This window comes from Salminus brasiliensis, chromosome 10 (assembly GCF_030463535.1).
Source record: "Salminus brasiliensis chromosome 10, fSalBra1.hap2, whole genome shotgun sequence".
NCBI classification, from domain to species: Eukaryota; Metazoa; Chordata; class Actinopteri; order Characiformes; family Bryconidae; genus Salminus; species Salminus brasiliensis.
Window position 1 is genome coordinate 20,570,033 of NC_132887.1, and position 27,910 is coordinate 20,597,942.

The window sequence follows — 27,910 nt, forward strand, 5'->3', positions numbered from 1 at the left end:
TGTGAAGAACCAACCAACCAGCCGGCAGTGGTTCTTCTATGGCATCGCTCCCTAAATCATTTAAAGCACTGTGATTTTTAGCAGCAGAGATTCTGCTATTCAAATACTACCCCATACTAAATACAGTGACTTTATAATATCCTGCATTTGCTGAACTATCATCCAGATTAGTGTTGCACTGATACTGTAGTGGTATCGGCGCCGATACTGGCACTTACACAAAGCATCGGTTTAGGCAATATAGAGCACCGATACCATGAAGCTTACTGATGCCATACTTTTATTATTTTTTTTTACATTTTGGTTTGCATACTTAATAAACCAGTCATAAATAGTTATTACCATTAAACAGACATTTAATGGTACCTTTGACACTTTTTCTTTCCATGTGGTGTTTTTTGATTCTAAAACCAAAGGTTTAGGCTGCTTGTTTTAAGGCCACACACAAGTTTAGTGTCTTTTTATATAGAGAAGTGTATTTGTAATGAAATGTGAATTTTAAACACTAAATAAAAAGCTGTTTGGTCGAGCTTAGCAAGATTATTCGACCCTACTTGCGATTTTCATTGTTTCATAGCTCTGAAACTTGTCAAATGTGCAGTTACTCAACCAGTACATGCTGTTCTTTTGAAGGAGTATGAGGATTTATAGCCATCAATCGAGTATTTAAGTCAGAGTTGGTATCGGTACTCTGTATCGGCAGATACTTGAAAATGTGGTATCGGTATCATAAAGGAAAAAGTGGTGTCGGTGCATCCCTAATCCAAATAACAGGACTAATTACTAATTATGATCTGTATTATTGAAATGTGCAGTTGGTCAATGTTCTGTTTGAGCACCGACACCCAGGAGATGGTCAGAAACTGCATATTGTATATTGCAATACCAAAATGTATTATATATATATATATATATATATATATATATATATATATAAGTATTGACAGTTTGCTCACCTCTTTAATATTATAACCAACACCTAATGGTAGGGAATAGGCACCCTTGGCTGTGATGCCACAAGCCAAACGTCCTGTCACGGACTGTTTTCGGTGATCGTCATTATAGAGGTTAACTGGTGGCACGTTGATTGCTCTGCATCATTAGCCAAAGTCATCATTCCCCCTCATCAATGGCCCGTGTTATGTGTCGTTGGGAGGCACTCAATGTGCGAGATGTCCATTCTCGGTGGACCTTCACTATGGTGGCTCTACAACGTCGTGTGTTTCCCAGATACTAGCTAGCACCGTTCAGCCGGTACCCTGTTATCATGCCCTTTTATCCTTTTAGACATCAATCCAACCGCATCCTTTGCCCATGGCATTCGTTTTGCACTCTGCTAACAGCTGACTGGTGTGCTCGCTTATTCATACGCTCAGCAAACTCTGTGACGTCCCAGGCCGAGTTCATTCCAAACTGAGGGCGCTCATGCTATTCTGAAATGTCTGTGACAGGAGGTGAAATATGGTAGAATTTCAGAAAGCACTGACTTGGTGGGATGTTGTAGAGATGCTGTAGAGAAGGTGTACCGAGAACGGACGTCTCGCACATTGAGTGCCTCCCAATGGTATAACAGTGGTGCACCACGGGCCGTTGATGCCAGGGGGGATGCAGATTCCGGAGAGTGATACAATGCAGTCAATGCACCACTGTGGACCAGTTAACCTGTATAGTGATGAACACCTTCCCACACCCAATACTACTACTGCTTCTCGCTCGTGTCATCCTAGCTAAGGGTGATTATTCCCACTTTTAGGGGCTGGTTAAAATATTCGGATATAACTGAGTATATGGCCATTACTTCTATAGCCAACCACTCTGATTATGTAATTGTGTGTTTTTAAATGATTTATATGGTTGAGCGGCAGGTAATAAAGGCCTGAAATGCTAACTTCACAAAAACATACATTTATTTTTCAAGTCATTTGGTTCAAGATAACTTAAATGGATAAAATCTGATTACTTTAACTTGCCTAAAAAGCTAAGGCTTTTCTGCTTGTCTTCTTCTCCTGCAAGTTAGTATTACAGAGATAAGAGGTTTGTATCTACATGGTGATTGCTGATAAGGCGAGATACAGAGAATTTCCACTGTGTTAACTATGTCTTTACTCTGCTGAGTGATGGCTATGCACTGCACGGATTGGCTTAGCTCAGAAAATTGCTGATCTTGTTTTAAAACCAAACACTGCAAAGTAGCATGTCCTTGTGCTAAATAGAGATCTTTCACACCAGGTCAACAGACTACAAATGATACAAAACCTGATCTGCAACCACTAAAATAGAAGCTGAAGAAGAGACGGAGGGGTGTTTCACTCTGGCTTCAGTAGTACTGGTGTTCAAAAGTCTGAGACTGCCTGTTTGTCCATAAACAGTGTGTGTGTGTTACAGCCGAACGCCCAGGGTTCTCCTCTATGTACCAAAAACATACACAGGAGAGAGAGAGAGAGAGAGAGAGAGAGAGAGAAATCAGTGTGTCCCATTTGATGCTGGTGGTCTGTGGTGGGGCTGAGCAGCACTAATAAGTGCTGCTGTTAATGTATGCTAATGCAGGCTCGTGCTGGCATCGGGTCATCTGTTGGTCTGTTGGGAAGGAGGAGGAGGGGCCTTGCTCCATTTCATACATCATTCAGTGCAGCCGGGAGTGACATGCTGAACCCTGCTGGTGAGTGACAGCGTGAGGAGAGTATCAACAGCGTGCAGACGGGCCAGCTCCCAAAAACCCAGTCCATCTCAAGGTGAGTCCTGTTAGACACGCTGAGGTCTGCTAGAGTTTTAGCACCTAGTACAGCTATACTGGACATTTGGACTGAAACAGGAGTATTTATTCATCTTATCTGTATGTGTGTGTGCTTAACTGGTGTGTGTGTGTATGTGTGTGTGTGTGTGTGTGTGTGTGTGTGTGTGTGTTTGTTGGTCTTTGTGTTTTGCAGTGGGGTGTGGGTGGTTTAGGGGGGAGGTGAACCTTGCTCTCAGTCAGCGTGAGGCCGTGGGGCTCTGGTGCTCAGCTGATTGGCTCTCCAGGCGCTGTTAGAGCTCCTGCTCTTCGGGGAGCAGCTGCTGCCGGGGGCTTTAAAGCACTAAAGGGTGTGTCAGCTCATCAGAGCTATAAACAAAGGATGAGGGAGAGTAATAGGTGTTTCTTTTAGCTGATTATTACCTATTTTAATGCTTGAATTTGTTTATTAGTTCTTAGTTTATTAGGGCTCTTTGAAGGTTTTCAGTGCCTACACTAGATTTGGAGCAGTGCTGTACCCCATACATTTTTTTCCCCTCATCGGCTTTGAGTCCCTTTAGGCGTTTAAACCACTATCGTGCTGGTTTTAATATGTATTTTTTAAAAATTGTTTGGAACAGCAAACTGTCAAATCATTATTTGGGGAATACCTGCTATACATTGATGAACTTAGAGCTTGGAGGTTGTTAAAAGTACTGTACCCAACTGTTTGCATAATTGTGCAGAATTAACAGCCCCCTCCCAATTTGCAGAAATAACAACCCATCACATCTCAGCAAAACACAGTTTCAGAATCCCAAACTGTTTAAATGTCTTCAAATATTGTGGTATATTTTTACCCACCCCTAATTGCAGGTATTTGGGGTCTTTTCATCTTACTTCCACTTACTTAAGAGGCACTGTTGCACACCACAGCATCAGGTCTTTTATTCCACTGTGATTCATAGGTTCCCTCTTGACAGTCATTCATCTCTGATGCTTTAATGTAGGCAAACGTGTGGCCTGCCGGCTGGTTGTTCATTTTGCTGGTAACCTTAAAAAAGGAGCCTTAGGGAACAGTCATACCAACATTCTGAATTATAAACCACTTTAAATCAGTGGTTGCTTAAGCTGGATGGATTGAACCATTTCAAAGGGCCTCAAATTTGTATAAATTTTTTATTGTAGCTTAAAAAGACATTACAGCGTTAATGGGCTATTTCAATGGGTTCAAATATCCTCTGACTCCCCACCAGCAGCCATAATGGCCTTCTCTCTGTGGCCAGTATGATTATCAGTTGGTCAGCTTGCTGGTCGAGGGAACAATGACCTATCCTTTTACACCAGTTTTCACGCTCATTCATTGTGATGCAGCTTAGTTTTATTGGATGATATAATTTATTCCCTGCTGCCCAATTAGACCAGCAGCACTACCAAAGCACCTTAAAATGAGAGAGCAGTTTCTGGAGCAGAAGAGGTGCTTTGTCCGATAGTAATTTAGGTAAATAATACTAATAAATGATAAATAATAGTAAGGGAACTGTGATCTCAGATCAGGGCTCCTGCTTTTAGAATCGCTATGAGCGCAAGCTCTAAACTAGACTGCTCCTTAAAAGTTTGCTCCAACTAAGGCGCATTAAGAAGATTAGGGCAGTGCTTGCGAGTTTCTGAATAGCTGCATGGATTGAACCTCTGTGGAAGATTAGTCATAAACAACATGCGGCCGCTTCGTGGAATAGCCTCTGAAGCTGTGCACAAAGCCGGAATGTCAAGGTATGACCTACCTTTGAACTGGCAGCATTGACGTCCCTTAACTTCATGTCATATGGGCTTTGTCTTAATCAGGATTGATAAGGTGGTCTGCTGCTGCCAGTATAGCTACTGTGTGGCTGATCATTAGCTAGAATGGTCTGTGCTCGGTGATGAGGCTCATTCTCCGACTGCCGTCCTTGTTATTCGACATGAGGATGGAAAAGTAGGGTATGTCCTGTAGATGTCCTGTAGGGGTTTGACTGGAGCGTTCTAGTAGTAGCTAAGGACAGTGCTCTAATGTTTCTCTCCCTGCTCTCGTCCAGTCTTCTCGCAGCGGAGTCTGCGCTGCAGCCATGGACACGACCAGCTCTCTGAAGATGACGGCCATGGCCGTTCAAAGCATCTTCAGCCACGTGGAGGAAGAGAACCTGCCGGCCATTCGCGCTTATCTGGACAAGTACCGGGAAGTGGACAGCAGGAGTGAGGTGAGTCAGGGACGTCTACAGAGATATGAAGAAAACAGGGTGGTGAAGGGGAGTTATTTGTTTATTCTCGAGGCTGCTAAGCCCATAAAACACTGTCCGTCCTTTTATTACTTTATGATTCATAGGTTCCCTTATTATAGTCACCTCTCCGTGGTGCTTTGCTATAGACCATCACGTAGGCAACCAGTTGTTTGCTAATTTTGACTGGTAATCTTTTGAGGAACTTGGTTATATTCTGAATGACACAGAAGCTTTCAGCCGGTGCTTTGAGCCATTTTAGGGATAGTGTATATTAAAATAGATTTTATACAGTAAATGTGCTGTTTCAGTGGATTTACTCATTTAATCTCACTAAATTCCCCATTGGCTTGATCTCAGTCATTGTTAGGAAAGGCCAGATGAGGCAAATTTCAAAACTAAAAATATAAATTTATGGAATGGTGGAGTTGAGAAGACATGCTTATAGGGTTGCTAGAAAGGCAAGGCAAAGACCTACAGGAAGATTTAGGAGACTCTGGAGTGGTGGTTATACTGTACAGCAGCACCTTCACAAATATGATCTTCCTGAAAGAGTCAGCATAAGAACTTTCCTACGTGCTCACCACTAAATTCACAATTAAAACTTTTCAAAGTAACATCTTAACAAGCCTGATCTATTTTGGAAACAGGAATTGTCTACTGGAAGGTTTCATGAATTTCTCGGAAAAAAAACACTGTCCAGTACAGGGATGGATAAAATAATGCAGCCAGGGGCACGGAAACATTTCGCTAGTAGACGGAAAAATGGATTCAGTTACAAACTAGCAATTTCTGCAGCAGGATAATAAGCTACAGCAGGATAGAGAGCAGTGATCCTAAACACATCTCATAATCCACAATAAACTACTTCAAGAAGCACAAGCTGAGGCATGGTTGTTTTTGCCATGATCCTCACAGTCCTCAGACCTAAACATTGTCGCAAATGTGTGGAGCACGCAAGACGGCATAAGAATCTCACAGAACTAAAAGTCTTTTGTAAACAACAATTGCAAAAGTATTAGCTGGCTACAAAAAAAAGAAAAACATATACAAGCAATGATACTGGCCAAAGATGGTGTTATTGAGTATAGTCACCATTTAGGGTGCCCAAACTTTTGATTCTATTTCGTTATTGGGGGGGAAGAACGATTCATGATTTTCAAGAAATATGCTGTCTTACTAACTAACTTTTCCTCAATCAGCTATTCCCAAGTAACAGATATTTTGAGAGGGTGCATACCACTGTAGCACATACCACAAAATGTGCATACCACTGTAGAAACACTGCCTTAAGTACAGAACCCCCAAGTTGGCATTTTATGCACTGTACTGCATTGAATCCTATAGTGATCATTCTCAACATATTGCTCAGACCTGAGTGAACGTGTCTTGTGCATTTACAACTAGGTAGGTAGAATCAAAGATTTTATTACATATACTCTGCTCCAAGCATGCTTGTAGCTGACCCTTATTCCACTTTTTATTTCCATTCAGAATGGGCAGACTCCTCTAATGGTGGCGGCTGAGCAGGGCAGTCTTGAGATTGTGCAGGAGCTGATTAGGAGAGGAGCCAACGTTAACCTGGATGATGTGGTACGTACTGCTCTGTCTCCAAGTGCTTGCGTTGCATTTCATAACAGCATCAGCAGTTATCTAGTCAGGAAAGGTTCAATACCTCTAATCACTGAGCAACATCGTGCCAGTGCAGTTCCCCAAACAAGCTATTTACTTTAAAGCTACTTTTTAAAGTAGCTTTAAAGTAGCTTTTACCATTTTACCTTATGTAAACAAATGTTTAGACAAAGAAAGCAATTTCAAAACATTTCCATTTCCATGCGTGATGTCATTGCGGGTGGGACGGCACTAAACTGCTAGATTCTCCCCAGGTTAGCACATAATAGCAGGTGGGTTGCAGAGCTGTGTCAAATTGCTATGCAAAACAGTGATTCATCAAATGATGGGGTAATGACATCCAACACACACACACAAGCACACACACAAGCACACACACGCTCCGTCACGCGCAGTAGCTGGCAGTATACTTTGCACTTCACTGAACGTTGTTGTCTATAGAGTCTGGGCACCCATGACTACGTGGTATGACCAGCTGGTATGTTTTATATTTCTTAAAAATCATTCAGTCAAGGGAATTCTAGGAGTATCTAGGCATTGATAGGCTCTGGTGAGTTGCATCATGCTTATGAGGCGGAGTGTTTTGGCTCATTTTCAGGATTGCTGGACTGCGCTGATTTCTGCTGCCAAGGAGGGCCATGTAGAAGTGGTGAAGGAGCTGCTGGACAACAATGCAAATGTGGAGCATAGAGACATGGTAAAAAAAAAAAAAGATAAAGAAACGAAGAGTAAATTTGTGTGTTTCTATATAGATAGTTGAATATAACAAACCATACCTCCATTTTCTTATTATATATACATTAATACATATTGTTGGTGTCCAGCAAAAACCTTGTGTCTCCTCTATGGACGTTCTTGACGTTTTTAACATGATGTGAATATGTCAGTTGTTCTTTACGTTACGCCATGATATATGAACCAATAGAAATGGAATAAAGTCTTTTTACATTGTTTTTTTTTTTTTACCTTCTCCTGTAAGTTGACATTTTGGAGACACAAGGTTTTTGTGTGACACTGACGATATGTAGGCATGTGTATAAATGAAAATGATATGACCCATTTCTTTAATATATAATTATATGTGTAATTGACAACCGTTGTATATGTAATTGAAGAGCTCACAAGTTGGAGGGTGGCAACATGTCTCAAAATGCTGGAGTCAGCTTTATAGCATATCACATTGTTGGAGTCAACACTGTGTTTTTGTAAAGGGCCAGAGAGTGCCTTGAGTGTACTTGTTCACTCATGTTTTTCACTGAAAGCATGCGTACATTTCACAGCTTGACACACAATTTTCTGTGTATAGTCATAATCTCCTTAACCAGCTTCCTCCATGGGAATTGAATTTCTTCAGCTGCCTGGAATATTTTAATTGAATTAGTGTATTACTAGAACACAGTCAGTCTTACCTCTCTACGATCTGATCGTGCCTTCTCCACAGCACTACTGTGTGGATCCTACCTCAGATTCAATCATTCAGAATAGCACATGCCTTACCTCTTAGCACATGTGTCATTTTTAAGGTGCTACACACTTGTTCCCTCAGACACCGTGTTGTAGTGCCAGTGTGTCGGTAACACAGTGCTAATAATAACAGGCTGAGCTTCGGCTAAAAGGCTGCAATCTGAATAACACTCTGACTCAGGCAGAAGAGTCCAGTGACTTCACTAAGGACCTTTCACAAATAAGAGTTTGTGTGTGTGTGTGTGGTTGTGTGTGTGCGTGTGTGTTTGTGGTTGTAGGGCGGTTGGACCGCTCTAATGTGGGCAGCCTATAAGGGTCGTGTGGAAGTGGCTCGTCTGCTGCTGGAGAAAGGAGCGAACCCTAACATCACTGGACAGGTACACACTACTGTAGAACACGACCCTGACATGCGATGAGAGTGAGAGAGAGTGAGCAAGTTAGAGAGACCGTAAGGGAGGGAGGGAGAGAGGGAGAGAAGGAGGGAAGGAGGGAGGAAGGGAGGGAGGGAGAGAGGGAGTAAGGGGGGGAGAGAGGGAGGGAGGAAGAGAAAGGGAGAGAAAGGGAGAGAGAGAGAATGAGAGAGTAAAAAAGTGAGAATAAGAGAGTGAGTGAATGACTGAAAAATAAGATATTAAAATTGAGCAAGAGAGAGTTAGAGTTAGAGAGAAAAAGTGAGTGAGAAAATAAGAGTAAGAGTGAGTTAGAGAGAAAAAGTGAGCGAGAGAATAAGAGTAAGAGTGAATTAGAGAGAAAAAGTGAGAGAATAAGAGTAAGAGTGAGTTAGAGAGAAAAAGTGAGAGAATAAGAGTAAGAGAGTTTAAGAGAAAAAGTGAGCGAGAGAATAATAGTAAGAGTGAGTTAGAGAGAAAAAGTGAGCAAGAGAATAAGACTAAGAGTGAGCTAGAGAGAAAAGTGAGCGAGAGAATAAGAGTAAGAGTGAGTTAGAGAGAAAAAGTGAGCGAGAGAATAAGAGTAAGAATAAGTTAGAGAGAAAAAGTGAGCAAGAGAATAAGACTAAGAGTGAGCTAGAGAGAAAAAGTGAGCGAGAGAATAAGACTAAGAGTGAGTTAGAGAGAAAAAGTGAGAGAATAAGAGTAAGAGAGTTTAAGAGAAAAAGTGAGCGAGAGAATAATAGTAAGAGTGAGTTAGAGAGAAAAAGTGAGCGAGAGAATAAGAGTAAGAGTGAGTTAGAGAGAAAAAGTGAGAGTAAGAGTGAGTTAGAGAGAAAAAGTGAGAGAATAAGAGTAAGAGAGTTTAAGAGAAAAAGTGAGCGAGAGAATAATAGTAAGAGTGAGTTAGAGAGAAAAAGTGAGCAAGAGAATAAGACTAATAGTGAGCTAGAGAGAAAAGTGAGCGAGAGAATAAGAGTAAGAGTGAGTTAGAGAGAAAAAGTGAGCGCGAGAATAAGAGTAAGAGTAAGTTAGAGAGAAAAAGTGAGCAAGAGAATAAGACTAAGAGTGAGTTAGAGAGAAAAAGTGAGCGAGAGAATAAGAGTGAGTTAGAGAGAAAAAGTGAGCAAGAGAATAAGACTTAAGAGTGAGCTAGAGAGAAAAAGTGAACGAGAGAATAAGACTGAGCTAGAGAGAAAAGTGAGCGAGAGAATAAGAGTAAGAGTGAGTTAGAGAGAAAAAGTGAGCAAGAGAATAAGACTAAGAGTGAGCTAGAGAGAAAAAGTGAGAGAATAAGACTAAGAGTGAGCTAGAGAGAAAAGTGAGCGAGAGAATAAGACTAAGAGTGAGTTAGAGAGAAAAAGTGAGCGAGAGAATAAGAGTAAGAGTGAGTTAGAGAGAAAAAGTGAGCGAGAGAATAAGAGTAAGAGTGAGTTAGAGAGAAAAAGTGAGCGAGAGAATAAGACTAAGAGTGAGCTAGAGAGAAAAGTAATTGAGAGAATGAGTAAGAGTGAGCTAGAGAGAAAAAGTGAGCGAGAGAATAAGAGTAAGAGTGAGTTAGAGTGAATTAATGAGTTAGAGCATGAGAGTGAATGAGAGAAAGAGTTAGTAAGAGTGAGTGAATAAAGCAAGAGATGAAACTAAAAAAATGAAGGAGAACGAATTAATGCGTTTGTGAGAGTGAGAGATATTTGTGAGAGATAGTGTAAGAGTAAGAGAAAGAGTGTAAGAGAAAGAGTAAGTGAGAGTTATCAAGTGAGGAAGAGAGAGAGAGAGAGAGAGAGAGAGAGAGGAATAAATGTATAGTATGTATTTGTGTGTTGTTACAGTACAGCGTATACCCCATCATTTGGGCAGCCGGCAGAGGTCATGCGGAGATCGTCCGGCTACTCCTACAACGCGGTGCTAAAGTCAACTGCTCTGACAAGGTCACTACCATCATTACCCTCATCTACACACATGTTGATTACTTCTCAGAGCAGTCAGTCAGCTTTATTTACACAAACTCAGTCTGCAAACCTAAGAGATACAATGAAGTTTCCATTTGTTTAAGACTGTGATGGTAAGCCTGAGGAAACATTCTGGATATTACATTAAATCTACTTCAAATTTCATCTGAAGTAGAGCACTAATGGCAGCTCTAGTCCTGTGTTTGACCAATATCAGGCTATACTGGCTCACTTTTCTTTTATCTTTTGATCAGTATGGCACCACAGCGCTGATCTGGGCGGCCAGGAAGGGCCATTACAACTGTGTGATGGACCTGCTGGAGAACGGCGCCAATGTGGACCAGGAAGGGGCGGTGCGTGTGCTGCTCAGTTGCTGTATTTTTCACATCTAGGTTATTTTTTAGCAAATTAGAGATGCGTTTTTTTTATTTATTCATTTATTCCTGTGGTACTGTTTTGCACTGTATAATACACGGACATGCCAAAAGTCTAGGGATAGCAGTATGTGCATTGATAATTGGTAAAAGTAATGTTACCTTAGGAAATGGTTTGGGATGGCCCACAGTTGTGAGGTTGAACACTGGCTAGCATGCTCATGGTAAGGCAACATGAATTATTGGAGTTTGAGCGAAGCATGGTAGTTGGTGCCAGTGAAAAAAATAGATTGGACATTCCATTTCCGAAGTTTGGAACATTATAAAAAACATGGCTGCTTAATGATTGTGTCCGGCGTCATATTGCTAGACTTGTCCATGCAAACAGACAAGTGACTCTGGCAGAAATCACATCCAATGCAGGAGACCCCACACGCATATCCAGCAAGTCAGTGCAGTGTTATTTAGCTTCCATGGGATATGGGAGCAGAAGACCCACCAGAGTGCCTCTGTTAACACCACGACACCGGACACATCGCCTTACCTTGGCTTGTGCGGTTGCTAACTGGACCCTAGATGACTGGCAACATGTGACGTGGTCTGATGAGTCACGCTGCCCATTGTTTTGGGTTAATGGTAGGGTTTGTGTGTGACGCAGACCCCCAGTTGTCAACAAGGCACTGTGCAGGCTGGTGGTGGTTCTGTACTGGTGTGGGGTATATTCTAACGGCATAGTTTGGGTCCATTGGTCTGCCTAAACACGTAATTGGCCAGTGCCTGCTACGTTTCTCTGCTTGGTGACCCTTAATGGACTTCATGTACTTCTACAATGATGGGGTATTCCAGTTGGATAACGCACTGTGCCATCAGGGACAAGTTGTCTAGAATTTGTTCAAGGAACATTCAGTAGAGCTTCGAAGAATGGTGTGGCTTGCACGTTTGGCCGACATGAGCCCAATCAAGCCTTTATGGAAGATTACCCGAGATCCTGCACCTACAAATCCCACTGAGCTGTGGTTGGCTGTCCAGGCGGCATGGCTTATGATCCCTCCAGATGCGGAATTTATGCCACGTCAAGTTGATGCACTTTGCTGGGCTAGTTCTTGTCCCATGACTTTTGGCATATCAATCTAATGCAGCATGTCCAGTTCAATGTGTAAAGACTCCACCTCATACAACATTGCTGGCATTTCAAAAATTGATCAGAGATGTGAGATTTGCTCCATGCTAGTAATAATTGTTTAACCCAAACGCCTTTAAAACATGTCTTTTAAGCATCTAATCATGATCTAAATTTGCTCTGTCAGAACTCGATGACTGCTCTGATCGTGGCGGTGCGTGGTGGATACACTGAGGTGGTGAAAGAGCTGCTAAAGAGAAACCCCAACGTCAACATGACAGACAAAGATGGCAACACGGCGCTAATGATCGCTGCCATCGAGGGCCACACTGAGATAGTGGAGGACCTGCTGGACGCAGACACATATGTCAATATTCCTGACCGGGTAAGGACCAGATCTTATGTAACCTGTGTTGATGTAACTGTTGCTTAATGTTATAGTTTTGGGGAGAAATCAAATGTACAAAACTTTTCCTTTTAGCCCAGAAGGAGCCACCGACCAGTACCTTTTTGGTGTCTGAAGTTTAGTTCTTCTGTAAAATATACAAAATACAATATTTATGGCTTAAAACGGTAATGAAATTCAGTCCTAAATTTTGTTACTACTTTTGTCTGTGTTCTTCAGTAATTATTTGTGACAATGACCATGAAAGCATACCTGACATGCTTTAAAAACAGTCATTTTTTGTCTTGTTTTGTCACCTTACTTTCTTCTAATGCCAGAATAAGGCAGACAATTGCAAAATAATGAATACTGTTTCCTGTAGCCTGTGCTTAGCTTTACATGTTCATCTCTGCTTTATGTGTGTTTATAGAGTGGAGACACAGTTCTAATTGGAGCAGTGAGAGGAGGCCACGTGGAGATTGTCCGAGCTCTGCTACACAAATATGCTGATATTGATGTCAAGGGCCAGGTACTCCCTGTCTTGCTTTCATTGTCTTGGCCTTGCTCTCTCCTGCTCCCTTGTGACCTGAACACGAGCCTGGCACTGAACAGCACTGTTTGTTCTGATGTTAATTATTATTTAATTATCTCTATATATATCTCCTATAATTGGTTGCTTTAAGATCCAGGCTACTATCATAATGCAGTAATGTAAAATCATGTTAAACATTTATATAATAGATGTAGAGGGGTGTCACCATTTACCCTTGCACTCTTTCCAACCAGGACAGCAAGACCGCCCTCTTCTGGGCTGTAGAAAAAGGCAACGCCACTATGGTACGAGATATCCTACAGTGCAACCCTGATACAGAGGCCTGCACCAAGGTAAAGACAGTTGGCTTTCAGGGAGCTATCTGAATAACTCTTGTGATGCACACACAGATCTGTAGTTGGCCTGATGAATATACTGTAACTGTTATTGATCTGTGTTTTAGGAGGGGGAGACCCCACTTATCAAAGCCACCAAGATGAGGAACATTGAGATTGTTGAGCATCTTCTTGACAAAGGAGCGAAGGTGTCAGCAGTGGATAAGGTAACAATGAGCAAAGAACTCTCTTTCTCGAAAATGTGTCTGTACAGTAGTTCTACAAGCATACAATCATAAATCAATATGTCATATACCCCTTTGTCTGCATTTGGGCGGGAATCGCAATGTGTCTTTGAAGGTGGGGGGAAACGTGAGCAGTACCAGAATTTTAATTCTATAGAGTTTACACTGCTGCACTTTATGCTGCTGTACTTCTCCCTGTTTCTGAGAAAGAGTAGCAGTGTAAATCTAATTCAGTATTATTATTATTATACATAGTTTATATGCTATAAAACTACATTTTGCTATAAAATGTAGTAATGCTATAAAATTACATATTGGAATCATTGCAGTTGCACAGCGGTACTCTTCAGAATTAAACCACCGCATTTAGCCCATTTGTAGCACTTAGTTGAAGTAGAGAAATTGGAATACACACCTGGAACAGTGGGTGGCCACCTCAGTGCCCAGGGAACAATTGGGGGTTAGTTAGCTACCTTGCTCACAGGCATTTCCTCAATGATCGTTGATCGAGGAGAATGCACACTTCCTTCACTCCCCTTACCCCCGCTTCCTGTGGTTCCTGGAGACTAAACGGCGATATTTCAGCCCTAAACCCACTTCTCTAATCTTTAGGCCACAGCTGCCCCCATCATATATACTATATATGTCTTAAATGTTTGTGGCGACCCCTTCTAATAAATGCATTCAGCTACTTTAAGTTGCACCTATTGCTGACACAGATGTGCAAATTCATTCAGTTTGTCTAGTCCCTGTAGAGAAGTACTGCCAATAGACTAGGAGCAGATAAACATGAAACATTAACAGGCATGGGTTAGAGAGGTATAAGGCCTCCCCAGCACCAAGCTGTGGAACAGTGAGAGTTGGGGAATCAGGTGGAGTGGTGATCATCCAACACTCTGACCTCACTAATGCTTGTCGCTGAATGCGATCAAATTCTTACAGCAATGCTCCAGAGTCTAGCAGAAAGCCTTTCCTGGACAGCAGAGACAGCTGTAACTCGACCACTGGCTTACCTTTGACAAAAAAAAACTCATGATGTCAACCCCTGCAAGTGGATTTAAATTTTTCACTTTCAGTGCAGGGCACATGGAGTACATGACGCATATAATGCAAACAATCGTGCATTAAGTGTCTCTCCCATTAAAAACAACTGGAACAGATCAACTTTTCCGTAGCAACTGTTGGACAAGCTTTACACAGCACTGCCAGAAACATAAGAAACGAGAATGAGAACGACACGAAGCTGAGTTTACTGCTCGGCAAAACTAGGCAGTTCAGGAGGAACAATAACAACTTGGCCACCATGCCAACATTAACTTTTTCAGAGTCAGAAATACATGGCATTTAATAATACTTAGTACATCAAAAAAGTTTGCCAACTGTGTACAGAATAGGTGGGAATAAACAGGTAATTTCTTCTTGTGTATAGATGTGTTTTTGTATATGTAATATATGGAATATTAGGTGAATGTGAATGATGGGTAAATATTGTGCTGTTAGAAAGGAGACACGGCCCTGCACATTGCCATCAAGGGCCGCAGCAGGAAACTGGCGGAGCTGCTTTTGAGAAACCCTAAGGACGGCCGTCTGCTCTACAAGCCTAACAAGGAGGGCGAGACGCCCTACAACATTGACTGCACCCACCAGAAGAGCATCCTCACCCAGATCTTTGGAGCCAGTGAGTTGAATCTTGCAGTAGTGAATTTGCAAAGACATGCTTGATGCCTGAACGTTTGCGTCTTTAATTTTAGACTAGAGCTTTAGGTCTAATGTAGCTAGCAAAGTGTAGAAGGCTATTCCCCACTAGTTATGTAAACACCACATGTTTATCTCTTGTGGTTATTTGATTTCTGACGCCATATGGTGTTCTATTTTCTATAAAACAATATTATATAATGTGAACGTCAATTATTTATTATTATTATTATTATTATTATTATTATTATTATTTCAAATCCAAACCCTCATTTTGTTACATGCTTAGTGTCTATTGGTGCCTGTAAATCAGTCCTAGACCTGGTATTTTTGTTTCACTATAAGACACATGAAGTCCCATTTCTAACCAGTTCTCATATCTTTTCTAATTCCCCCCGAAGAGCACCTGTCTCCTACGGAGTGTGATGGTGACATGCTGGGCTATGACCTGTACAGCAGTGCCCTGGCGGACATTCTGAGTGAGCCCACTATGCAGCCACCCATCTGTGTTGGCCTGTACGCCCAGTGGGGCAGTGGCAAGTCCTTTCTCCTTAAGAAACTGGAGGGTAAGAGCGACCTGGCACATTTTTTCTTAGTTATCCGTCAGCAAAGTGCTTGTTAGGGTTGATGTAGGGGATGTTTCCATCATCCTGTGATTTGTGTTTTGGACGCTTTCTCTTTCTCCTGTATTAGACGAGATGAAGACATTTGCTGGCCAGCAGGTGGAGCCGTTGCTGCAGTTCTCCTGGCTGGTGGTGGTGTTGTCCCTGCTGCTCTGCGGCTCTGTGGCTCTGATCTTGGGCTTTACTGTTAATCCCAAGCTGGCCATTGCTGTGGCCCTCAGCTTGCTTGCCTTGCTCTACATCTTCTTTGGTGAGAAGTCTTTTCTTGCAAAGCAGTAGTTTGTGGAAAAAAGAAGGGTGCGATTTTAATATTATGTATACACTTGAGTAGGCACTTCAGTGAGCCAGCGATAAAAAAAGGACTTTTTAGACCTTTAGAATGCTGTAATACATGGTTTACATTTATACCGCTCTTAACCAGAGCTTGGATTTCAATCATGTTACAGGGGTAGGTTTAAAGCAGCATTATGCGAGAATTGAGTTTCTTGCACCTTTGCTAGTGCAGATAGCAGTGTGCTGAGCCTGGAGTAGTAGCGTTAGAAATACTATACTCCCTATTACAAGTCAGTGGAGCATTACAGTGATTTTGAAGCTGTTATTTTAAGGTATAAATACTACATAATGTTGCTTTAAGCTATAGTAAGCATTGTATGCTTGTACATCCAGGGAATTAAATCATAGCATCTTTAGCTATAAAGCCAGAGGCCATGCTGTGATAGAAATGGGTGGGCCTACGTCTGCTCTGTCTGCTAGGTTCAATTACTGGTTCACTCAAGCGCCTACTAAAGTTTGCTTGAGATTAAAATCTTGTGAAAAGAACTCTAAATTTCAATCAAAATCTCAGTTTTACTAATATGCTTAACTTTTAGTCATTTGTCAAATGTTGCTCCTTCCGGAGCCTCCAAAACACTTACTCTAGGTACTTTAGTTACTCAAAAATGTTCACAGTCTCTCCGAGCAGGACAGCTTTAATGAGAAACCGTTGATTGAAGAAGGTAAAGCGTAAATGCTGTCAACATTAGTGTGCTTTTTACACAGGTAAGGAAAATTGGATCTGGTCACACTTCTCTGGACGCATTTTTAATGACAAGTGTAAACTGAATCCAGCCAAAGTAGATCCAGATACAAACCAAATACAAAACGCATGTGAATGCCAGGTGTAATCAGGCCCACAGTATCAGAATGCACATTATTGAGTCTCTTTGAGATTACATAAAGACACAGTTGTGTTTTTTGTTTTATCTGTTTTGTACAACTGTCCATTTAAGCTAATCTGCACTCAGTTATAGCAGTGGTGGGACTGGACTTGACTGCTTTGCATGTAGAAGTGTCTCAGCCTCTGTTCCCAGACTGTCTCCATGCTAACCTTGTTAAGCTCTTTAGCACATAAAAGGGAGTGGCAGTTACAGACAGGCACATTCTATTAAATAGCTTTCTCAGCAAATCACATTACACAACCTGTGTGCTGTGCAGTGTTTGCTGTAATGTGTGTGGATTGTTGGTGCTTTTTGTCCACTAGAGGACACTGTTGGACTTGGAAAACGTGCCTAACCAACACTGAAATCAGGTTTTCCACATCCTAAAGAAATAACATCTACTCAAAGGATACTCAATTCCCCTATTACCCCCAAAAAAGACCATCAGACATTTCTGCTGTATAAAGGATTGATGTTTGTTACTTTAGTTTTGCACTGGAGCTGCAAGGTCAGTGTAGACAAGAAGTAAACTCTTAGAGCATCTTTTTAGTTCACCCATTAGCATCAAGCTAATTACACATGCAGATCGCAGATTTGTTGCAAGCTCAAAGACTGCAAGACTTTCGGATATGTAGTTCATCTATAAAAATGACCAAATTCTGTACAATGTTCAGACTTTGAGGCCATGCTGTTTTTAGCCATACAGCACACATTTAACTGAGTTAATCATTTGAACCTAAATCTTCTTTTAGCTTGTTTGTATTCTGACCATTACTATGGTCGGAATTGGAAAATTCAATTTCAGGTCACAAGATGGTCAGAAGGTGCCTTGAAGGTTAGTGGGTGCCTGTGTTGTGTTTCATTGTGCCGTTCTCATTTGTGTGCAGTGCTGGTGTATTTTGGTGGGCGGAAAGAGGGCGAGAGCTGGAGCTGGGCGTGGCTCATCAGTACCCGACTGGCCCGTCACATCGGCTACCTTGAGCTGCTGCTCAAACTGATGTTTGTTAACCCACCAGAGCTTCCCGAGCAGACCACCAAAGCCTTGCCTGTCAGGTACGACTGACTGAGCCACACCTGGCTCAACTGCCTAAAGAAGGGCATCTGTTGCAATACTCAGTGCCTGTCCAGCTACAATTTAAATATAGACAGTTGAAAAAGAAAAATTCTCCTTATGGAAAAATATTATATAGTTATTTAAACATTTAAGAGTATTTAAATGGTTTTATATAGTTAAATTGTTTTACTGCGCTGGCAGATTATTATTACTAAAATTCATTCTCTAGAAAATATTTTACTTTAAACAAGAAAAAATACAAAAAAATATAAAAAATTAATCGATTTTTAAACAAATATGTAAAACATCAACAGATTTAATAATTAATGATAAGTATTTTCCTATAATCCACGCTTAGAATGTGCTGTAAAAGTAAAAGCAGTTTACTTTGTTGTAGTTTAGATTTCATTTATTGTGTTTTTTCTACATTTACCTTACATTTTTCATTTAGACTTCAATTCTTTAAATCAGTGTTTGACAATCCTGTTCCTGGAGTAACCCTACCCTGACGACTCTTGCACACCTTAATGAGCCACTGGATGCGTTCGAACCCAGAAAAGACTAACATGTATAAGACAGGAGTACTTCACAATCAACAATTCCCATGTGCATGTGTTCAGGTTTCTGTTCACGGACTATAACCGCCTGTCGAGTGTGGGTGGGGAGACCTCCATGGCTGAGATGATTGCCACGCTGTCAGATGCATGTGAAAGAGAGTTTGGCTTCATGGCCACCAGACTCTTCAGGGTCTTTAAAAACGATGAGTCACAAGGTGTGTATGTTTTGCTTAGCATTCTATACTGTACAGTATGGGCTGGAGATATGGGGAAAAATATGTGTGTGTGTGTGTGTATATATATATGTGTATATATATATATATATATATATATATATATATATATATATATATATATATTCTTCATTCTTCAGGAAAGAAGTGGAAGAAGACGTGCTGCGTGCCGTCCTTTGTGCTCTTTGCGCTGACTCTGGCGTGTCTGGTGACTGGCATGGCCCTGCTGGCTATCTTCAAAGTGGAGCCTGCAAACATTACCGTGAATGCAGTGCTGGTAGCCATGGCCAGTGTGGTGGGTCTGGCCCTGCTGCTCAACTGCAGGACCTGGTGGCAGGTTGCTGACTCTGTGCTACACTCGCAGAGGAGGAGACTGCACAGCGCTGCAAATAGCATGCACAAGCTGAAGAGCGAAGGTTTCATGAAGGTACCCACTGAAGAGTCATGAAAAGGCTCTGCACTCACACTAACTGCAGACTGGAATTTACATGTATTAGTTTATAGTTTACAGCATTCGTTCAAATTAGAATCTAACTTACACAGTTTTCCCCTTACACCAAGCATTGTCCATCAGCCAAGAGGCGTTTGTTTTCCAGTGCGGTTTACATTAACGCTGTGAAGCTAATGTAGCTGACAAGTAAAGGGAACTTGCACCAGAGCAACTGGCAGTGATAAAAAAATTGGCACTGATAAAAACTGGCAAAAGTATAGACAGATACGGGGCTTCCGGGTGGCTGCTACTAATGTTTTCAGCTGTGTGACATACTTTTCTATTCGAAAAAAGATGATAGTGTTTCATACAAAGTAATAACACATACACAAGTGCAAAAATGTGTGTTTGCTGTAGAGGATGTGAATGTATTTTTTGCTTAGACAAGCACATACACACACATATGAGAAGAACACGCTTTATATAGGAGAATACACTTTTGCCTATTCTAAAGCATCTTACAGTTTATTTGCTTATTTGAACATTTTTCCAAAAGACAAAACAAAGGGTAATTGTGGCATGTGCATGTGTGCCTATTGGTTATCTTTTGCAATATGTTAAATTCAGTAAAGCAATTATGAATTGAGTCTAAAATGCGCAGGAAATGTACACGTTTTCCATAGAAGATTTGTTCACTTACTTCCACTTGGAAAACAGTAGTTCATTTGACCAGGTCCAAGACAGTATTTAGCCATTTTAAATGTAATAGTAACAAAAAAATGCAGACAGTTAAGAGAAAACTGCTCGGATGGACAATATGACATTATTAAAAACAAAAAAAAAACTCTAAGTTAATTTCATAAATTCAAATTTTAAAAAGTCAAATTTAGATTGAGAAATTGTAGATATTTTGATTACATACGATGATTTGCCCAAATATCTGTTTTTGTAGCAGATTATAATGTTTTAAGACTATTAAGGTTGTAAGCTACATTAGCCTGATGGCTCCAGCGCAGACTAAAGAAGCAAACTTGGACACCAACTATATTGTGATTAATAGACAGTGTTTTGTAGTAGGGAGAAAATTGTGTATATGTAATTGTGTTTATGTTGTTGTTTTAAAAATTTATTGTTTTAAAAATTTAGAGTATATTTACATACAGTACAATCCAAGAAGTGTCTCTTTATGTATATACACATTATAACGAATTACAGTTATATTGTAATGCATGCAACTATATTTAAGCTCCTTTTAGTGTGAGATTAGGGGTCATTTAGCTATAATCTAGATTTCTGATCCCAGTGTTTTGTAGTAGTTGTTTTCCTGCACAGCTGTGAGATTCTCAGTAGTTTGATGGCTTTAATCATGGCTACTTTGTCTCCTCTCATCTGCTAGGTTCTGAAGTGTGAGGTGGAACTCATGGCTAAAATGGCAAAGACTATCGATGGCTTCACTCAGAATCAGACTCGTCTGGTCGTCATCATCGATGGCCTGGACTCCTGTGAGCAGGACAAAGTGCTTCAGATGCTGGATACGGTGTGTGTGTGTATGTGTATGTGTGTGTGTGTGTGTGTGTGTGTGTGTGTGTGTGTGCATGCCTCAGTGCACGGATGTTCACTGCTCAGGTTTCTAATTTTTCTATGAAACCATATGTCACAATGACCCTCTTACCCTTCATCCCATCATTTCCTCATCATCCTCTCCTTCCCCAAACACGCAAAGAACACCTCGATCTGACCGAGCCGTAAACACTCTCATCAATCTCTTGATTGTCCCACATACGGTAGCTATCAGAGTTCATGCTCATCTATCCCAGAAAGTTCAGATTCCTCTTTCCCAGCTGGAGTAATAGAATTTCCTTCAGCCAAACGTTATTATTTAGGGGTATAATCCCCTTGTGTTGGCAGCCTGCTCTGTGCTAATGAAATCTCCCTCCTTCCAGAGTGCCTGAAACCTTCTCAAAGACTCCTTTGTGGCGCAATTAGACGCATCGCTTTAAAAATTCCATGCTTTTTTTTGTTTCCGATTTTGATAGGAATTGCAAAATTGAATTTTTATCACAAACTAAATGTTTTCCTTCTTGCTGCCGCTAATGTCCCATAACGGAAGGGATTTTCATACTGCCGTGAATGGAAAAGGGGGTGCGGGGGATAATGGCATGTTTCGTAAGGGAAGCAGACAATGTGCTTACTGTGGACTACTGCGGTACAAGCAGATATTTGGGCCTAGACACTAGCGTGAGGCAGCTGTAATGAACTTTTTTAAATGGTACACAAATCAGTGTCCTGTGACACTTGGCAATTCTACAGTCTCTCATCAGTCTGGAAAGTCCCAATCATGTCCCGGTCTGGATCAGTCTTCTTCATTCACACTGCATCCTTCCCATGTGGTAGTCATTTCTGATAAATTACTGTTTCATTTTAATGTGCATTGATTTCCCAATTATGGAGTGGAATGAGCTGCATACTTACTGATTTGTATATTATTTTTTTGTTTTTTGAAGCAAGGACAGATCGTCCAGGCAAGACATTAGCATCATTACCCACCAATTTCAGACAGATGATGTAACCCTCAGTGCTCTCAGCACAATAACTTAACTAACAGCTTAGGTTTTTAAAGAACATATATATGTAGATATGACTGACTTACTAAAACAGTGTACAGGGTTCATACAACTTGGCAGTGCAAAGCCACACAAAGTGTATGGCACAGAAGTCCTATTCATAAAGCCACCTTGCTGATCTTCAGAACTACACTCTCTGATGTACCGTAATAGTATTTTTACACTGTATGATACAACACAGCAGCAAATAAACAAAAAAGAAATATAAATAATCAGTAAATAAACAATATCAAAGGTAAAAAAAAACATTTCCATCCACTTTGATGACAAACGTTTAAACAAAAAAACAAAACAAGCTTTCAAATAAACATGAAGGAGCAGTAGAATAGTCTCTCCTTCATCTGTATCTGCTTTTCAATTGTGATTGGATAATTCAAAATAGGCCACTATAAAATACTCTGCATCAAAGATGACATATTATATAACAAATTTCCCTAGGGTATCAACTCTGCTGTGCCATATATATATATATATATATATATATATATATATATACACACACACACACACACACACACACATATAGACATACTCTGTCTCTGTTCTGAAGCAGTCTAATTTCCTGGCGGCCAAAGTGCATTTCCAAAGTAGCTTGAAAACTACACCCCACAATTTTAACCATTGGCTCGCTTTTAAAACTCTGTTATCACAAAGGTAGTGGGTGGAGCGACTCAGATAGGTAGGCGGTATAATTATAATGAGACGACTTGTGACATAGGTGTTTTCTAATTTAGGCAGCCCACAAGGAACTGACTGGGTTGCCTTATTTCACCGTTTGTGGGTTGGCAGCCACTCCAGATACCCAAATGTATAGGTTTCTGATATGTCCCCATGCATAAATGTGCCTTTAAAGTCCTTCTCAGAAAGTCAAGTTCATCTCAACTGCAGTTGTGGTTTTTAAATGGTAGAACCAGATTTCACCGAAGCAGTAAAACCGCCAGTGATTCAGGTTTTCTGTTCTATGAAGCTCATAATGTTTAGCATTTTAAAAAATATATATGTTTGCAGACTATAGCAAACATAGAAAACATACTCTTTAAAAACCAAGTGTCCCAAAACTGTTGACCTTCATTGCAGTCTTAGATGTTCTAACCCTCATTTCCTCCGCTTGGTTTAGGTCAGGGTGCTCTTCTCCAAGGGCCCTTTCATCTCCATCTTTGCCAGCGACCCCCACATTATCATCAAAGCCATCAACCAGAACCTGAACAGCGTGCTGCGTGACTCCAACATCAATGGCCACGACTACATGCGCAACATCGTTCACCTACCCGTCTTCCTGAACAGCCGTGGCCTAAGCACGGCAAAAAAGCTCAGCATGGCGGCGCCCACCAACGGAGACCTTCTCAGCGCTGAGGGTAAATGCACAAACACGCTCATTAGCTGCAGAGCTAAATGACCAGCCACCATGATTGATATATTCCATTGCTTTATTGTTTTAGGTTTTAACAATTATGTAAATGTACTATCAGTTGTCTGTTTCTGATGCATGGTGATTGGAGTTGGAAATCTAATTCTGTCTTGCTGGGTCTGTGCCTTTGTCCTGTAGCGTGGCATGAAGACATGGACAGAAAATTCCAGTCCCAGAACAGTCTAGGCGAGCAGGCGAAGCAGGGCAGTAAGACCGCTCTGAACCGCAGGGTAAGTCTTGAGCTTCCACCTCTAGATGAATTACTAATGAATCCAACCACCATCCAATGCCAGATGTGGGCTAGAGGGGTATAAAGCCCCCCAGCATTAAGCTTCTAAATGCAATAAATCTTCACAGCAGTGCTCCAAAATCTAGTAGAAAGGCTTCCCTGGACAGTAGAAATGCTGGATCAGCTTCAAGAACTGTTCAATTATGGTATAATGTATCTCACCTATTGAGAGGTGCCATTGTAATCCACATTATTTACTTCTCCTATCAGTGATTTTAATGTTATGGCTGATATGCCGATGTCCAAATGTGGTCCAAACTTTGGTTTGTTGCTCTGATGAATTTCAGATCTGCCTCACAGTCCGGCTGCATTCACGGGACAGGGTTGAAATGGCACAGACCAAATGTTTTTGCTGTGTGGTCGCAATGACAATTGTCAGATTGGATCTTTATTTATTTATTAGTTTTTTCCCACATCACACTTCACTGTGCATATCACTGTCCTCATTATCCAGTGTGGGCAGTGTGTTAGCAGCCGCTAGCTTGATGATAAAGAGGTGTGTTCACACTAGCGACAGATATGCACTCTAAACAAAAAGGGTTCTATAACGTACTGAAAAAGGGGTTCTTTCAGTTGTCCCAAATAACCTATATTTGATGCTATATAGAACCGTTTTTTAAGTTATTTAAGTTTTAAGTTATTTAGAAGAACCATATGCAAACATAGACAAGAGACATTTACAGAGAAGTAAGCCAGTTGTAGGGCATTTCTGGTGCCATATGGAACCATTTTAAATTATTCTGCAAAATAACCAGGCGTAGAGAACCGTTTAACCAGGCAAAGAACCATTAAAGCATTGAACTGGTCTCTTAGTACTATGAAGATCCCTTGCTTTTACTAAAGAACCCTGGATCAATTATTTTTTTCAGGAAAATGGTTCAGTGGGACCCTTTTTGATGCCATATAGAACCATGATTTGAATGTTTTTGAAAGAACCATATTTAAAAGGTTTAGGCAAAGCTCCAATAAATCATTCAAATGGTTCTTTGAGTTGTTTGTCTATGTAGAGCCCTTGCTTTTACTAAAGAACCATGAAAAAAGCATTTAAGTACCTAAAAGGGTTCTTAAGTACTTAAAAAAGACCCTTTTTGTTGCTATATAAAACCGTTTTTAAATGGTTCTTGAAAAAAACATATACAAGACCATAGAGGAGAACAGCTAGCCAGGCAGATAACTGGTTCTAAGAGTTGTGTTTTTTTCTGTGTATTCCCCTGCTTTTACTAAATATCCCTGGGACGACCCCGTTTTAAGAAAGTTAAGTACTTGATAAGAGGTTATTTGACCCGTTCTTTGACCTTTTTGGTGCTATATTGAACCCTCTTAAAAGGTTCTTGAAAGGAACCATATACAATAACCAATTAGCCAGGCAGTGAACCGTTGGAGCATTCATATGGTTCTTGTTGTGCTTTTCCTATGTAGGATCATTACTTTTCTCAAAGAAGCCTGGGATGGCCCATTTTGTGGGTGTTAAGTATTGCTTTGCTATGTTGGAGCGTTTGTACAAGAGGTTTTCAGTCATACGCAAGAACCATTAAATATTTTGTTATTTGTCCTGATTCTGTGTAGAACTGTTCACCCATGAACAACCCTGTTTTTTAGGACGATCAAGGCAGAAAAATGGTCAATTCCTAGGAAAAACATCAGAATTGTGCAAAAAAAAAAAAAAAGCATACTTCAGGCACTAGAACCCAGATTTGAGCCACTTCAGCTCTGCAGTGTGATGTGGTTTACCTCAGCTACGCTCTGAGCAGAGCCTCAGTGTAGTTCAGTGAACAGCCCTCATGACAACAGCCCTCTCCTTCAGAGTTAACAGTGAGAAGTTAAGGCCACCACTCCGCTGCCCAAATATAACTCACTCCATGTTGGTGCTGGTAAGCTCGCGTGTGTTTGTTGTTGCCGCCGTGTGTTTTCCATGAGGCTAGCGAGGAGGAGAAGGGGGGTGCTGTCGGAGCCCCTGGATGTCGCCGAGGAGTGTCTGTAATTGATTTAATGTCTGTTTAGCCTTCCCGCTGAGATGCCATTGCTTAATGACAGGGTGCAGCAGCAGTGGGGCTCAGTGACAAAGCGCTGGCATGGCCGGCGTCTAGCAGGGGGCTAAGTGCCTCCGCTGCTCGCCCTGTGAGCTCCCCGTTTGTTTGCCTTGCTGATTTATCAGCCTGCTTTTCATTCGGCCCGCACTCCCTTTCGTAGGCGTGCTCCTTTTGTGTCGCTGTTTGCTCGCCTGGCAGTCGTCCCCATTTCGAGAATGGAAGTTCGAGTTTCGTCCATGTAACAAGAAGCTTGTTGATTTACTCTCGGCAATTACAGACAAAAAAGATACGTTGCCCTGGCTATGTTAGTGCTGATGTCTGTATAAGCTAATATGAGCTTAACAAGAACTGAGGTCAGAGCAGAGTCTTAAAGTCTCTGCTGAAGTTTGTAGGAGGTTGACGGATTGGCGACAAATCATAGTAACTGCAGTCAACAGAGTTGTTTTTTGCTGGTTTGGGCTTGCTTCATGCCTCATTGTTATGGCATTTTAGAGTTTTATATGCTGGTTGATTGGCAGCGATACACTATGCTTTAGCTATGGTCAAAATCCAGGGCTTAAAGGCCTATTCACGACGAAAAAACATCAACTGATGCACTGCAACGCTGCAGTACAGTACAATAACTTATTACTTAGAACCTAGAATTTAAGAGTAGGCAGTCACAGTGGGCAGTGCAGGCCATGGTCTTTCTGAACCTCTGGGTCCAAGGAACCACCTGCCCACTCTTTTATATTAGTGGCCATGCGCTCCAGTGCATCAGCAGGAGTCACAAGGTCGGCATTAGAAACATCAAAGTAGACTTAGTGGACTTTCAGTAGCTCGTGATCAGGCCCCTGTTCCTGCACTGTGCCTGTGCCGGACCACTCGGCTCCTGATATGTGGTGGAGCGGGCTGACTTTTGACCAATGACTGACCTCAAGACACCAACAGGGTCGCCAGAAGGCCAGGCACGCAATGCTCAGAGCAGAGATGGCGAGACGAGGTACAGGCTGAGCCTGCAGTGATCTAATCTACAGTGTTTGTGGAGCTTCGGCGTGCAGGGCATCTAGCCGTTAATTGCGTTTAAAGGACGATATACTGTTGATGAGTACTACATGGTCAAGCCCAGTTACCCATCAGTGCTAGCAGTCTTGTGACTACAATTACAAACCGTGGAGATGTTTTTCGAGTCCATCAGTGTAACTCGTCCTATAACCTCTAAACAGTCTAGTTCAGTGGGCACTCTAAGTGGACTTAGTCCAGTGGACTAAGGCGCTGCCACTTCAAATCCCAGGTAATTCTGTATGCCATCAGCAGCCAGAGTCAAAGAGTGGGTTAATGGAACTTCCTTACTACATCACTCCTAGTGTGATGTTGGTCAGCATAGGTGTCTGTTAGCTGTTGTAATGGAGCTGCACTTTCCTCCTGTGTTGATTGAGCATCATGGCAGTTGAGTTAAGCTTAATTTTTTTTGGTAAGATTTCATGTTTCATGAATGTTTTTGATCATAGAAGCATCGATACTGATTGCCGATCATCTGTAGTTCCATCTAGTAGTTGAACAAGGAACTGCATGCTGTGACTGCGGAGCCTCGAGCTGCTTTAATCCTTAATATACATCACATATATTTCCATGTCTAGTTTTAAACAAGGCTCAACTGGTAAAAAACAACAACTTTATTTTAGATTATAATAAAATTCTACTGCTCTGCTACTGCTCCGCTCATGGCCTGAGAGAAGTAAAGTCACAAATCAGAATTCAGAATTTATTGATCCCAGAAATTACAGTTGTTACAGTTGCAACCGTTCGTGTAAGAATAAACAATCTATAAAATAAAATTAATAAAGAGTGATATATAAAGGGAGAAAAAATTTAGAAAAATGTGCATATATATGAATTATATGAATATAATAAAGTGGCATATTGGTAATAACTATTATAATAAATGTGAAAAATAAAGAGTGTATTTTGTGTTGAGTATCTAATGTATATGCTTTAATATCTAGGTTCATAGATGGTCACGTGCTAAAGTGTTACTGTTACTGTCTGTTTGGTGTGTAGGACACATACCGGCGGCGTCAGATGCAGCGCACTGTCACACGTCAGATGTCCTTTGACCTGACCAAGCTGCTGGTCACAGAGGACTGGTTCAGCGATATCAGCCCTCAGACCATGAGACGCCTGCTCAACATCGTATCAGTCACAGGTTACTGCTACACCCATTTTCTAACCTCTCCATGCTTTCATTGACTGGCTTACTAATATTAAACAACCTGGCATGCATACAGCTTCAGATGACCTCAAGGTGCTCATAAAAATATGATCCATGTTCAAAAGTGCACGCACATAGCATGTTTAATAGAATGGTACGCTCTGGAGCAGTCATGCATGGGCCTGAGAAT

At 41.3% G+C, this 27,910-nt stretch overlaps 1 protein-coding gene across 6 annotated transcripts in view; it reads left to right on the plus strand.

Moving 5' to 3' along the window:
• kidins220a (kinase D-interacting substrate 220a) overlaps positions 1-27,910 on the plus strand; it is a 74,460-nt gene that overhangs the window by 1,262 nt on the left and 45,288 nt on the right. For all 6 annotated transcript variants that reach the window (XM_072689651.1, XM_072689654.1, XM_072689656.1 and 3 more), the window contains exons 2-22: positions 2,548-2,732; positions 4,786-4,947; positions 6,460-6,558; positions 7,196-7,294; positions 8,340-8,438; positions 10,280-10,378; positions 10,654-10,752; positions 12,081-12,278; positions 12,709-12,807; positions 13,065-13,163; positions 13,274-13,372; positions 14,891-15,068; positions 15,487-15,651; positions 15,779-15,958; positions 17,792-17,957; positions 18,579-18,730; positions 18,889-19,175; positions 20,575-20,715; positions 22,920-23,157; positions 23,349-23,440; positions 27,570-27,714. In XM_072689651.1, coding sequence (XP_072545752.1) covers positions 4,816-4,947; positions 6,460-6,558; positions 7,196-7,294; positions 8,340-8,438; positions 10,280-10,378; positions 10,654-10,752; positions 12,081-12,278; positions 12,709-12,807; positions 13,065-13,163; positions 13,274-13,372; positions 14,891-15,068; positions 15,487-15,651; positions 15,779-15,958; positions 17,792-17,957; positions 18,579-18,730; positions 18,889-19,175; positions 20,575-20,715; positions 22,920-23,157; positions 23,349-23,440; positions 27,570-27,714 — 2,866 coding nt within the window. In that variant the 5' untranslated portion in view covers positions 2,548-2,732; positions 4,786-4,815. The remainder of the gene's footprint in view (positions 1-2,547; positions 2,733-4,785; positions 4,948-6,459; positions 6,559-7,195; positions 7,295-8,339; positions 8,439-10,279; positions 10,379-10,653; positions 10,753-12,080; positions 12,279-12,708; positions 12,808-13,064; positions 13,164-13,273; positions 13,373-14,890; positions 15,069-15,486; positions 15,652-15,778; positions 15,959-17,791; positions 17,958-18,578; positions 18,731-18,888; positions 19,176-20,574; positions 20,716-22,919; positions 23,158-23,348; positions 23,441-27,569; positions 27,715-27,910) is intronic.